The following is a 14,422-nucleotide window of genomic DNA, read 5'->3' on the forward strand; positions in this document are numbered from 1 at the left end:
AAAAAGAAACTGGAGAGAGCATACACTTGCAGCTTGACAGCACATCTGAAAGCTGTAGATCATAAAGAAGCAAATACACCCAAGAAGAATAGATTGCAGGAAATCATCAAACGCAGAGCTGAAATCAACCAAGTAGAAACAGAAAGGACTATGCAAAGAATCAAGAAAACCAGGAGCTGGTTCCTTGAGAAACTCAACAAGATAAATAAATCCTTAGCCAGACTAAGCAGAGGGCACATAGACAGTATCCAAATTAGTAAAATCAGAAATGAAAAGGGAGACATAACAATAGAAACTGAGGAAATTCAAAACACTATCAGATCCTACTACAAAAGCCTATACTCAATAAAATTGGAACATCCAGATGAAATGGATAAGTTTTTTAGACAGATATCAGGTACTGAAGTTAAATCAGGACCAGATAAACCATCTAAACAGTCTCATACCCACTAAAGAAATAGAAACCATCATTAAAACTCTCCCAACCAAAAAATAAAAATAAAAATAAAAAAAGGCCCAGGACCAGAAGAGTTTAGTACAGAATTCTATCAGACCTTCAAATACCAAATTATTCCACAAAACAAAAACAGAATGAACAATACCCAATTCCTTCTATGAAGCCACAATTACACTTATACCTAAACCACACAAAGACCCAACAAAGAAAGAAAACTTCGGACCAATTTCCCTCATGAATATCCATGCAAAAAACTCAGTAAAACTGAACCCAAAAACACATCAAAAGGATCATTCACCATGATCAAGTAGGCTGCATCCCAGGGATGCAGGGAATATATGGAAATCCATCAATGTAATCTATTATATAAACAAACTCAAAGGAAAAAGCCCAATACATGATCATCTCATTGGGTGCTAAGAAAACATTTGACAAAATTCAACACCCCTTCATGATAAAAATTGGGAAAGATCAGGTATTCAAGGCTCATACCTAAACATATTAATAACCAATATACAGCAAACCAATAGCCAACATCAAATTAAATGGAGAGAAACTTGAAGGAATCCCACTAAAATCAGGGACTAGACAAGGTGGCCCACTCCATTGCTATGTATTCAATATTGTACTTGAAGTCCCAGCCAGAGCAATTAGACAACAAAACGAGGGCAAAGGGATATAAGTTGGAAGGAAGAAATCAACATATCACCATTTGCAGATGATATGATAGTATACTTAAGTGACCCAAAACCTAGAGCACTCCAAACCTCATAAACACCTTCAGCAAAGTGGCTGTATATAAAATTAACTCAAACATATCAGTAGCTTTCCTCTACTCAAAGGATAAACATACTGAAAGAAATTATGGTAATGACACCCTTCACAATAGTCACAAATAATATAAAATACTTCGGTGTGACTTTAACCAAGCAAGTGAAAGATCTGTATGACAAGAACTTCAGGTCTCTGAGGAAAGAAATCAAAAAAGACCTCAGGAAAGATCTCCCATGTTCTTGGATTGGCAGGATAAATGTAGTAAAAATGGATATCCTGCCGAAAGCAATCTACAGATTCAATGCAAACCCCATCAAAATTCCAACTCAATTCTTAATAGAGTTAAAAAGAGCAATTTGCAAATTCATTTGGAATAACAAAATACCCAGGATAGCCAAAACTATTCTTAACAATAAAAGACTTTCTGGGGAAAATCACCATCCCTGACCTCAAGCTGTATTACACAGCAATCGTGATAAAAACTGCATGGTAGAAACAGGCAGGTAGATCAATGGAATAGAATTGAAGACCCAGAAATGAACCGACATACCTATGGTCACTTGATCTTTGACAAAGAAGCTAAAACCATTCAGTGAAAAAAAAGACAGCATTTTCAACAATTGGTGCTGGTTCAACTGGAGGTCGGCATGTAGAAGAGTGCAAATCGATCTATTCTTATCTCCTTGTACAAAGCTCAAATTCAAATGGATCAATGTCTTCCTCATAAAACCAGATACACTGAAACTAATAGAAGAAAACGTGGGGAAGAGCCATGAACAAATAGGCATAGGGGAAATTTCTTGAACAGAATACCAATCACTTATGCTCAAAGATCAAGAATCGACAAATGGGACCTCTTAAAATAGCGAAAATTCTGTAAGGCAAAGAAAGGCACTGTCAATAAGACAAAACAGCCACCAACAGACTGAGAAAATATTGTTACCAATCCTACATCTGATAGAGGACAGAGGGTTAATATCTAATATATACTAAGAGCTTAAGAAGTTAGATGCCAAAGAACCAAATAATTCTATTAAAAAATGGAGTACAGAGCTGAACAATTCTCACCTGAGGAATAATGAAGGGCTGAGAAGCACATAAAAAAAGTTCGACATTTTTAGTCATCATGGAAATAAAAATCAAACAACCATAGTATTTCACTTTATACCAGTAAGAATGGCTAAAATAAAACAAAAACAAAAACAAAAAAAAACTCTGGTGACAGTAGATGCTGGCAAGGATGTGGAGAAAAAGGGACACTTCCCCATTGTTGGTGGGATTGTAAGTTGGTATAACCATTCTGGAAATCAGTCTGGTGGTTCCTCAGAAAACTGGACATAGTACTACCTCAGGACACAGCTATTCCATTCCTGGGCATATACCCAAAAGAAACTCCAACATATAACAAAGACACATGCTCTGCTTTGTTCATATCAGCCTTATTTATAATAGCCAGAAGCTACAAAGAACCCAGATGCCCTTCAGTAGATGAGTGGATACAGAAAATGTGGTACATCTATACAATGGAGTACTACTCAGCTATTAAAAACAAGGTCTTTAGGAAATTCATAGGCGAATGGATGGAACTGGAAAATATCATCCTGAATGAGGTAACCCAATCACAGAAAACCACACATGGTATGCACTCACTGATAAGTTGATATTAGCCCCAAATCTCAGATTACCCATGATATAACCCACAGACCACATGAAGCTCAAGAAGAAGTACAACCAAAGTGAGGATGCTTCAATCCTTAGAAGAAGGAACAAAAATGTTCATAGGAGGAGATATGGAGACAAAGTTTGGAGCAGACACTGAAGGAATAGCCATTCAGAGCCTGCCCCACATGGGGTTGCAGCCCATATACAAACAGTCACCAAACCCAGACAATTTTGCTTGTTGCAGTAAAATTAAAATAAATGCTTCCTTTTATCATGCACTAGGTCCATCGCTGTAGTGCTCCATGACATCTGTTTGATATTTTCATCTCAGTCAGCAGAGCATCTCACCCGCTTTGCTGCATCCCATATCACACTGCCAATGGCTACTCTGAGCCTGGCAACAATCTCTCTACCCATCTAGTTCCCAAGGCGGGTTGCCACCATGCCAGACATACACATCCCGATTCTGTGATGGCCCAGTGTGTCCATCCACCACACACTCCCTTGAACTCAATTTAATCGCCACATGAAAGAGCACACAACACAATAACCTCTGATCCAATTGATAAGACGTAATTTCACACTTAGATAGACTCAGCTGGCTCATCTAGCTACACAAAATCCTATACACATCCATCCCTTAAAAATACTCATAACCACTTGTAAATGTGCAGAGAGGAATCTTAACATCTGCCTCCATGTTCACTCTGCTGCTCTCTCTCTCTGTGGCTCCAGCCTCCTCCGCCCCTCTCAAATTTTTCTCCTGCCCATTCTTCCTTCTCATCCAACGACAGGCCTCATTCTACCTTGTACCTGCCTTCACCTGCATAATGACATCATCCTACAATTGCTGATGTGCATCCTGACAGGAGCCTGATATAGCTGTCTCCTGAGATGTTCTGCCAGAGAATGACAAATGTAGAGGCAAATGCTCTCAGTCAACCATTGAACTAAGAACGGGTTCCCCATTTGAAGAGTTAGAGAAAGGATTGAAAGAGTTGAAGGGATTTGCAACTCCATATGAACAACAATACCAACCAACCAGAGCTCCCAAACTACCATCCAAAGACTACACATAAACAGGCCCATGGTTCCAGCCGCATATGTAGCAGAGGATGGCGTTGTTGGGCACCAAAAGGAGGAGGAGCCCTTAGTTGTGCCAAGGCTGGACCTCCCAGTGTAGGGGAATGTCAGGGCAGGGAGGTGGGAAGGGGTGGGTGGTTGGGTGGGGGAAAGGGGGTAACATATGAAATGTAAATAAAATGTATCCAATTAAAACAAATTCTCAACTGAGGAATATCAAATGGTTGAGAAGCACCTAAAGTAATGTTCAATATCCTTAGTCATCAGGGAAATAAAAATCAAAACAACCCTGAGAATCTACCTCACACCAGTCAGAATGGCTAAGATCAAAAACTCAGGTGACAGCAGATGCTGGTGAGGATGTGAAAAAATAGGTTCTACTCCTCCATTGTTGGTGGGATTGCAAGCTGGTACAACCACTCTGGAAATCAGTCTGGTGGTTCCTCAGAAAACTGGACATAGTACCACCTGAGGACCCAGCTATACCACTTCTCAGAAGCTCAAACATACAACAAGGACATATGCTCTGCTTTGTTCATAATGGCCTTATTTATAGTAGCCAGAAGCTGGAAAGAACCCAAATGTCCTTCAATATAATAATGGATACAGAAAATGTGGTACATTTACACAATGTAGTACTACTCACCTATTAAAAACAATGACTACATGAAATTCTTAGGCAAATGGACACAACTAGAAAATATTCTGAGTGAGTCACAAAATCACACCAATGGTATGCACTAGCCGATAAATTGATATTAGCCCCAAAGCTCAGAATACCCAGGGAACAATTCACAGAGAAGAATTCTCAAGAAGGAAGACCAAAATGTGAATGCTTCTGTCCTTCTTAGAAGGGTGAACCAAATACTCATGGCAGAAAATACAGGGAGAGAAAGTGGAGGAGGGACTGAAGGAAAGGTCATCCAGGGGCTGCCCAACCTGGGGATCCATCCCATATACAGCCACCAACCCAGTCACTACTGCTGATGTCAAGAAGTGCTTGCTGACAGTAACCTAGTATAGATGTCTCCTGAGAGGCTCTGCCAGAGCCTCCCTCATACAAATGAGGATGCTTGCAGCTAACCATTGGACTGAGCACACAGACCCCAATGAAGGAGTTAGAGAAAGGACTGAAGAAGCTGAAGGGGTTTGCAACCACATAGGAAGAACAACAATACTAATCAACCAGAGCCCTAGAGCTCCCAGTGACTAAACCACCAACCAAAGAGTACACATAGAGAGACCCATAGCTCCAGCTGCATATGTAGCAGAGGATGGCATTTTCTGGCATGAATAGGAGGAGAAGCTCTTGGTCCTATGAAGTCTTGTATCCCCAGTATAGGGGAATACCAGGGTGTTGTGGTGGGAATCCGTGGGTGGGAGTGGGTGCATCTTCACAGAAGCAGGGGTAGGGGTGGGGGTGGGTATGTGAGAGGGGGGAAAGGGGATAATGTTTGAAATGGAAAAACATAAAATATCTATTAAAATGCTATAGAATACTCCCAATTGTGAGGGAACTGGCAAGGGATGACTGTACAGGAGGGGATCTTTCAAGGAGTGGGAAATAGAATATCGTGTTACAAAAAGATCAAAGGGCAAATAGAACAAGAGAACTAAGAGGAATGGGGAACAGGAGAACAGGATTGAGCAAGGGATCTGAAGAGTGGTAAGTAACACTAAAGGCCTTTTGAAAAGCTATGTGGAAACTCATTAATGTACAAGGTTCCCAAAACACATACATATGAAAAGGAGTTTAAATTGTATTACTGTATAATTGGGGAACCTTAACTAGACATCATATACTATAAAATAAAAACCCAGTACTAGGGAAAAAAATAGAAACCCCATAGGAAAAACAGCAATATCAAACAACCTGACCCCCCAAAATTTCCAGGGACTAAACCACTAACCAAAGAGTACACACAGAAAGACCCATCGCTCCAGCTGCATGTGTAGCAGAGGATGGCCTTGTCGGGCATCAATGGGAGGAGAGGCCCTGGGTCGTCTGAAGGCTCAATGCCCCAGTGTAGGGGAATGCCAGTGTGGGGAAGTGGGAATGGGTGGGTGGGGGAGCACCCTCATAGAAGCAGGGGAAAGGAATATAGGATAGGGGGTTTCTGGAGGGGAACCTGGTAAAGGGGATAACATTAAAAATGTAAATGAAATATCCAATACTAAAAAAAATTTTAAATTTAAGAAATTAAAAAAATGTTAAAAATTAAAAAACAGAAAAGATTTACTCAGTGTAAACTGAACTTTCCAAGTCAGTCTTGAGGGTTGAAATGAGATGAAAATTTAGAGGACCAAGGATAAGCAATCTAGGTCAAAGTATGGTCTTGCCCTACATTGAGCCATCTCTAAGGTTTGTTAAAGCTGTGTAAAAACTCTTTTTAGGACACATGTTCGCACCCTGGCTGGTGCCTTTTCCTTCTTCCAGCATGCAGTCCTGGGGAAATTTCCCTTTCTTTGGGGTCTATTGTATGAATAACCTGGTGGTCAGATTGAAAGACACGAGGGAATCTTTAGAATGTCTTTATTTCTGCCAGGTATGTTACAGAACAAAACTCACTTTTATTTTCTACTTGCATTCTGGGAGTTAGATGGATGAGTATTCACTGGGTACAGCCTAGTATAAACCCTGCGACAGCCTCTACATGTTCAGTTATATGGAGACATTTTACTCTCTTGAAAGAGCTTGAGAGTCAAACTCAAATCTATGAAAAAAAATCCTGTTTTCCATCCAGCCCTGCTCATGGAGTGACGACTCTGAGACTCATTATTTGTTAGGAAATGCCTGGGCCATAAGCTTCAGCTTGTTCTCGGACTCACTCTTACCTTACTTCTTAACTCATTATCTCTTTTGTTCTAACGTGGCTTTAGCTACATGGTGGCTTCCTCTCCTTGTCGTCTTACTCCCACCTCCTCAGCATTTTAGCTTGAATCCCTCTGTGTTCTAGCCCTTGAGTTTCTCTACCTGCTGATTTATGTCCTTTTCCTTGGTGTTCCAAGAGAATCTCTACTCGAGATCTATCCTGAGTGACTGCTTGCCTCTGCTCAGCTCCTATGCCTCTGACCTTCTTTGTGTTCTCAGGCGAATCTTCAGGGCCCTCTTCTCCTATTTCCCAGAATTCTCTATATCCCTGCTGAATGTCCCACCTATTTCCTGTGTCAGCTCATTGGCCATAAGCTTTTTTATTGACAGGTGACGCTCTACACCAATCACTTCCAGGAATATCTGGCCACCACTTAGAAGATGCAGGGCCCAGTCACTGCACTCAGCTACGTAGTGAGTATACAGTGTGCAGGGGTGTGGATGAGAGAGCATGCTCAGACCACAGGAAAGGGTGCAACCCTTCAGCTTTAGGTTTTCACTCTAGAGGAAAGATGAGTTGAGATAGTCAGTTTCCTGAGGAAGTCACGCCCTTGGAACGTCAGGCCCAAGACTTAAGCTTCTGGTTGCCACTTTACTGGTTTGGATCCTCCTCTCTTGCCTGATGCCCTGCATGCCCTACACTCCTAGAGAGAACCCAGGGGCTCAAGGATGTGGCAGTTTTGCATTCTGTGCCTCTGTGTACTCATGGCTTTTGTGACTACAGGTCAGATGGCAATTGAGGAATCCAGTGGGTGGAGGGAGGGAAAGAGAGGCCGGGATCTTTAGCTTAGTAAGCAGAGAAGCCACCCTTAAGTCTACGACAGTCACCTGGCAAAGCCACTCTCCCTGTTCAAGGCTTCTCACAGCCTTCTGTCTGCATTATTCATAGATTTTCTTCTTCAGGATGTAGTTGAGTTGGCTATACATAGGGTTCACTAGTTTCCCCCCTTTCATCTTGTTTCAGACCCCACAGTGACTTTTCTGGAACAAACACCAAGGTGGCGTCTGGTACCACGTGGTCAAGCTGCGAACCTGCGCTGCATCTTGAAGAATTCCCAGTATCCCTTTATGAGCTGGTATCAGCAGGATCTCCAAAAGCAACTACAGTGGCTGGTCACTCTGCGAAGTCCTGGGGACAAAGAGGTCAAATCTCTTCCTGGTGTTGATTACCTGGCCACACGGGTCAGTGATACAGAGCTGAGGCTGCAAGTAGCCAACATGAGCCAGGGCAGAACTCTGTACTGCACCTGCAGTAGAGACACAGTGGTTAACTCTGCTGGGGCATTGGAACAAAAACCACACATACACCCTGCCCTCCCCTCCAACCCTTGTTCCTCTGCAAGCCCTTCTGAGCTTTCTTCTTTTCTACCCAGACTTCCCCATCACCTTGTCCTAGCAAAGAGTGCCCTCTACTTGCTGATTTGCCACTTTTTCTGTTTGTGTCTGATTTATTCTGTGACTCAAGGAGATCAGAGCATAGACTTTAGGTCTTCCATTGTGAGATTGAAGATGTCCTTATCCTCCTATATTGTAGTTTCTGATTTGTGGATGTAGACAGCTAATGTGGCCGCCCCAGCAGGCAGCCGGGCAACACAGTTCAGGTGCACTCTTTGGTACAATATGATGCAGAGCACCAAGGAAACCAGCGGTTGGCATTAGTTCTTCTCTCCACAATATGGGTAGTGAATAGCAGGTTGTGTGTGGTGCCTGAATCAATTCCCAATGTGGGGTTGGAGTAAAACCAAGAGAAATTTCCAGAGCTCATATAAACACTGGCTGAATGTGCAGCTGTGATGACACCCTTTAAATAAGCACCCTTGTTTCCACAATGCCCAAGTGTTTATTACCTGCACCCACTTTGCCTTCACAAACTCAATCTTAAAAGGGCTCTTTGTGTCCCTTTTTTTGTCTAATTTATTTTGCTTTAATTATGCTATTTAAAATATTTCAATATGACATTTAACATAGCAAAATAAATTTAAAAGAAAACTAAATCTCCTTCCCATATCAGACTTATGAGCTCAAAGCTACTAAATCTAGATTTTTTTTTAGCTAATTACTAGTTTATCAAAGCAGTTAAAGAAAAACTGATGAAGACTTATACCTGAAGAAAAACATTAAACAAATTACATTGAGCTTGGGGAATAGCTCAGAAGATAAAGCCTCTGTCTTACAAACTTGAAATAGCCATAATCCACACACACACACACACACACACACACACACACACACACACACACACACACATACATATACATGTATATATATACAGAGTACACACACATATACACATACACATAGTGCACACATACAACAAATACACAAATACACATATGTATACATACATTTGCACACAGTATACAGGCATACACACAATACACATGTACATATACACACACTCATTCAAGACACAATACATTCACACACAGACATACACAATATACACACATATACACACTCAGGCATGTACATACACACATACATACATACATATATACATACATAGAGGGGGAGAGACAATTGCTCTAAATAGAGGTATATTTACTGAAGAGCTAATTTGACCACATATTACAGAAAACATGTCCATCAGAAGCATAAAGGTCTAAAATTAGCATTTAGGCAGCAGTAAATGTACTAGAAAGCCCTGAGTTAAACTCAATTTACAATCTGTGGAAGGCTACACCCAGAGTAAAGAGCAGAACAAGACTGCTCAACTGCCAGGCAAATAGCTAGAAATCAACAGGAAGTTCAGAATCACAGAGCAAGGCTGGGGTGTCAGGGGGGAGGAATGGAGGGAGAAAAGGGAGGAGAGTAGATCAGAGGGGAGAGGAAGAAGGAAAGGAGGGGGGAGGGGAAGGAGGTAGGAAGGGAGATGACAGAGAGTGGACTATCATGAAGCACAGGATCCTGAGCCCGGTCTGAGGTAGGTCATGGACAACTGAAAGGTGCGGGAGTGAGGAATTGCCAAGACAAATTAAAGCTTCCTCTTTGGTTGAGATACCTCAGTCCTATGGAGAATGAAGGGTCTTTCCACAAGGGGGAGCCATTTGCCATAATTCTTCATGGCGCTGAAGTTTGTTTGGTAACCCAACAAGGCTTCCTTGCTCTCTTACCTGTCTCTCTCATCTGCTCTTTCCAATCTTCAGAAGTTCATCTGCTTGAGACATTGACTTGCCTCATGCCGGAGTTGTATGCCCTGGCCCCAAAGCCCTGGCCATGGGCTGCTTTCTGTTTATGAACTTTTCTAAAACCCTGCTGTTGAAAAGGCTGCTTTTAATAAGACTCTCAGACATTCGAAAATGTTATCTGGGGTAAGAACAGAAACTGTTCCTCCAGAAATGGTGCCACCTCCACTTAGAGGACTCCTAAGTTCCCTGACTTTCACAGTAGCTTCCATGGCTTTTCTGTGACCTTGGTTTGGCCTCTCTATCTATGCCCCACATGTTAACACTCTCTAATGCTCTCACATAGCAGCAAATGGGAATGACTACCAAAATGTCCTCCTAGTGACCATATGACTTTTCACTCACATTCCTCATGTCCTGTGACAAAATCAGGGGGATAATTTAGGGCCACTAGACCTGGTAGAAATAAAATCACAGTCACAATCCTAGTCAGATTTGGTTAGAGGAGGGAGTGTGGGGTTCAGATGCAAGGAGCTAGTTAGCTGCTTGTATCTCATACAGGATAGGAAGGTGACAGGAGAATTAAAGATGAGCCATGGATAGAAATATGGAGTTGAAGAACCTGTACTTCAGACCAGAGACTGGGTTGCTCTCAAGTGAAAGCTCTCTGGATAGTTGTTCACATTACTGCAGAATTTGGTTTGGATCCTGTCCCTACTGTTTCCCTCAGTACAACCAAAGATTCCACATATGAAATCATACAGCTGCCCACTGTAGACTCCATGATCACACAACTGGACATGTCCAGACTCTGACGCCAAAGATGTAAACTGCCAGCAGAGATTCTGAGAACTTTAATTTTTTTTTTTTGGTTCTTTTTTTTTTTTTTCTGGAGCTGGGGACCGAACCCAAGGCCTTGCGCTTTCTAGGCAAGCGCTCTACCACTGAGCTAAATCCCCAACCCCTTAATTTTTTTTTAAAGACAGGGTCTCATATAACTCAAGCTGTCTTCATGCAGCTAAGGCTGTTGAATTCCTAAGCATTCTGTTTCAACATCTCCAGTGCTGGGATTATAAGAGTGTGTTCCTATACCTAGAAAAATATTCTTTTAAAACATTAAACTTATAAATATGATTTTGAGGTGTTTGAAATATAAATATATCTATACCCTAAATCATTTCATCAATATTTTAGTAAAAACATCTAAGTCTTTTTCTTTGAGGTGTTTTTAGACACACAGTGTATAATTGTTGATGCTTTCTCTACTGTGCAGTAGCATCAAGGGACCTAGTCCAGTCTGAATAGATCACAGCCCCCCCCCCACTGATCCACGTCTTCCCTCCCCTTCTTCTTTCTTATTTCTTCAGCCGCCTGGTAACCACCATCTCATTCTTTCTGTGGCTGAATAGTATTATGTTGTGTATATGTGTCAAATATTTTAATCTATTCATTTTATGGAAACTCAGTTTTTATTTCTTGGCTATTGCTATAATTATGTAATAAACATGGGAGTTCTAATCTCCCTTTGACATAGTGGCTCAATTTCCTTTTGATCTATTCCCAAGAATGGTATAGTTCCCTCATATGGTACTTCTATTTGAAAATTTTTGAGAAGCTTGCATATTGTTCTCTAAACTGGCTATATGAATTTATGTATACATCATTAGCCTACAAAGTTTCCTTTTCTTCACATCTTCACTATCATTTGTCATCGATTCTCTTTCTTTTCTCTTTTTTCTTGGATATTTTATGTATTTGCATTTTAAACATTATCCCCTTCTCCCTTCCCCATCCTTTCCCCTCCCCCTCCCCTCCCCTCCCCCTCTCCTTTCTTCTATGAAGATGCTTCCACTCCCACCCACCCACTACAACCTCAATGTCCTGGCATTTCCCTACACTGCGGAAAGGAGCTTTCACAGGACCAAGAACTTTTCCTACTTTTGATGCCAGATAATGCCATCCTGTGCTACATATGCAGCTGGAGCCATGGGTCCCTTCATATGTACTCATTGGTTGTTGGTTTAGTTCCTGGGAGCTCTAGGGTGTTTGACTGTTTAATATTGTTGTACTTATCTATTCTCTTTTTGACAAGTCATTCTTAGTGGGACAAAGCAATATCTTATATGGTATGGCTTACATTTCCTTTATGATTATAATGCTGAAGAGCTAAATACTTTTTTGCATACATTAACTATTTGTATGTAGACAAGCAAGTCTGACTTCAAATCTAACACTATCAATGGACTCTAACATCTAATAAATCAGAAGTATTTCTGAAGAAATAATTCTAAATATTCATTGTGGTATTTGGTACTTGAGATCAACCTCACTGCCTTTATGGGAAGGTAGCCTTTTTCTTGGGAGAATGAAATCTGAGCCCATAAGATTAGACAGATATGTAAGGATGAGGACAGACAATGGTTGAACAGGAGACCATTGGTATCCACTGGGAACTGGAGAACTGCCAGATATATTTACATGAAGATGATGAGTAAGAAGATTGAAAGAAAATCCAAAGACAGGCTATTTGCTTTGTAATTTCCTTAGCTCAGTCCTTAGAAGTTGAAGCAACAATCCCTCTCCTATTTTATACTTAAGGACTCCTCTGTCATTCTAGATTAAATGTCAAATTATATCACAATATTTATCGGCTTTCTGATTCTGATTTTGTAATCTCTTCTCCGATTAAGTGCTACATTTGAATGTTTGTGTCCTCTCTAAGATGTATGTTGAAACTCACCTCAAGCATAGTAGTTTTAGAGGTGGGGGCTACATTTTCATGGATGTGAGTAGCATCTAGTAGAAGGATTCCAAGGAAATAAAATTATTCCTTTACTTATTCTTACTTTTTGCCATTTTGCATCCTTCCATTAAAGGATGTAGCAAAACAGCTGTCACCAGGTTTGTTTTCATTTGTAGTTTATAAGTTTCCAGTTTCATTTTTGAAGGAATTCCAAATAGACTAAGACAATAGGTATAAGGAGATGGTAATATGGATTCCAAATCAGTTCTGGACAGAGATGTGAGTGCCTTCAATGTGTTAATACAATTCTGCAGACTTGAGTAAACTGTCTTATTCATTCTTGCAACCCACAAGAGTCACTGGTCTCATCTTAAACCATTGTAAAACAAAGAACCAAACAAGAACGATGAGGATTTGTATTACATCATCTTTGTAATCACTCCCACTCTTGAACTGCACCATGACTTAATTGTTCTAACTCCCCTGTTACTAAATGTATTTCCAGTAAAGGATGTCATCTCTTAGAGCTCATGGTGAGACAGACAGATGGCACCCACACCCATGCAATTCAGATGCCTCAGCTGCTATGTGCCCTGCTCATAGTTTTTGTAGTGGATTAAGCTGGAAACCCTTTTTTTGCAAGGTGAGATGTTATGAGCTTATATGTTCCTTTCATTTCTTTTTTTTTTTCCGGAGCTGGGGACCGAACCCAGGGCCTTGCGGTTGCTAGGCAAGCGCTCTACCACTGAGCTAAATCCCCAACCCTATATGTTCCTTTCATAATGAAAATTTCACTTCATAAAACAAGTGAAGATGAAGCTCTCAGATCCACACTTGGCAAGTCAAGTGCAGTTTTGGTTCCAGGAAATCTTAGGTGAGGCTAAGATAACTTGGAGGTTTTAGGACCTCTTTGAGGACAAGATTTGGCCTCAGAACTTTCGGTATTCAAAGGCTCCAGTGGTCTACTTGGAGTGGCTACAGATTGTCTTTGTGCTGCTTTTTAAACCTTTAGTCAACTGGCCAAGGAAAATTCCCCATGAAAACCTGTCAGTTAAATCTCATCGGCCATTAGTGAAGCTGTGCAAGTGAGCAGAAAGAGGAGGAGGAAGGATGCTTGAGTGATAATCAAAATGAAGTAGAGCTCCCAAGGCAGCTGATGTCAGTGCATGAAGGCAACGTGTGAGCTGAATGTGTGAGGATGCTGTGATGAAACCCATTTCTTGGAATATTATTCACCTCAAAACATTAGCTACATAAACAGGCAGACATACACTGGGAAAATTAAATCTTCAACCCTATTTATCTGCTGTTCTAAGTACCAGTGAACGTTGAACTTTAACCCTATGTTGCAGTACAGATTCCAAATGAGTGACTAAGCTTTATCCATGTCTGATATTCGAGTTGTACGGTTATGAGAATTAATGAAGTGCCTCTTCCAATTCCTATTTTAAAGTCCTTTCTCCAGTTGATACCCCCATTAGCTCCCTCACTGACAGACAATCTTTCCCCAAATGAAGTGTTTAACTTTCTGAAAACACGCATAGCAAGTTTGATAACCACAAATGACTGCAAAGTGGCCACCTTTAAATAACTCTGTTACCAGCTACATTGAGAAATGACAAGTTTTCAGCTTCCCATTGTCAGGGATAGGAAAAGAAGGGATTATATGCGAGTGACTACTAATCACTGAATTCACAGAAGTGAGA

The 14,422-nt window shown here is 41.0% G+C and overlaps 1 gene segment (V, D, J or C); it reads left to right on the forward strand.

Moving 5' to 3' along the window:
* The first annotated feature begins 7,326 nt into the window (after positions 1-7,326).
* Positions 7,327-8,507, forward strand: LOC102550783 (T-cell receptor beta chain V region E1-like). The segment is given in 3 exon segments: positions 7,327-7,572; positions 7,813-8,114; positions 8,403-8,507. Coding segments are annotated over 3 exon segments (462 nt in total).
* The last annotated feature ends 5,915 nt before the right edge of the window (positions 8,508-14,422 follow it).

The sequence above is a fragment of the Rattus norvegicus genome, chromosome 4 (genome assembly GCF_036323735.1).
Source record: "Rattus norvegicus strain BN/NHsdMcwi chromosome 4, GRCr8, whole genome shotgun sequence".
Classification (NCBI taxonomy): domain Eukaryota; kingdom Metazoa; phylum Chordata; class Mammalia; order Rodentia; family Muridae; genus Rattus; species Rattus norvegicus.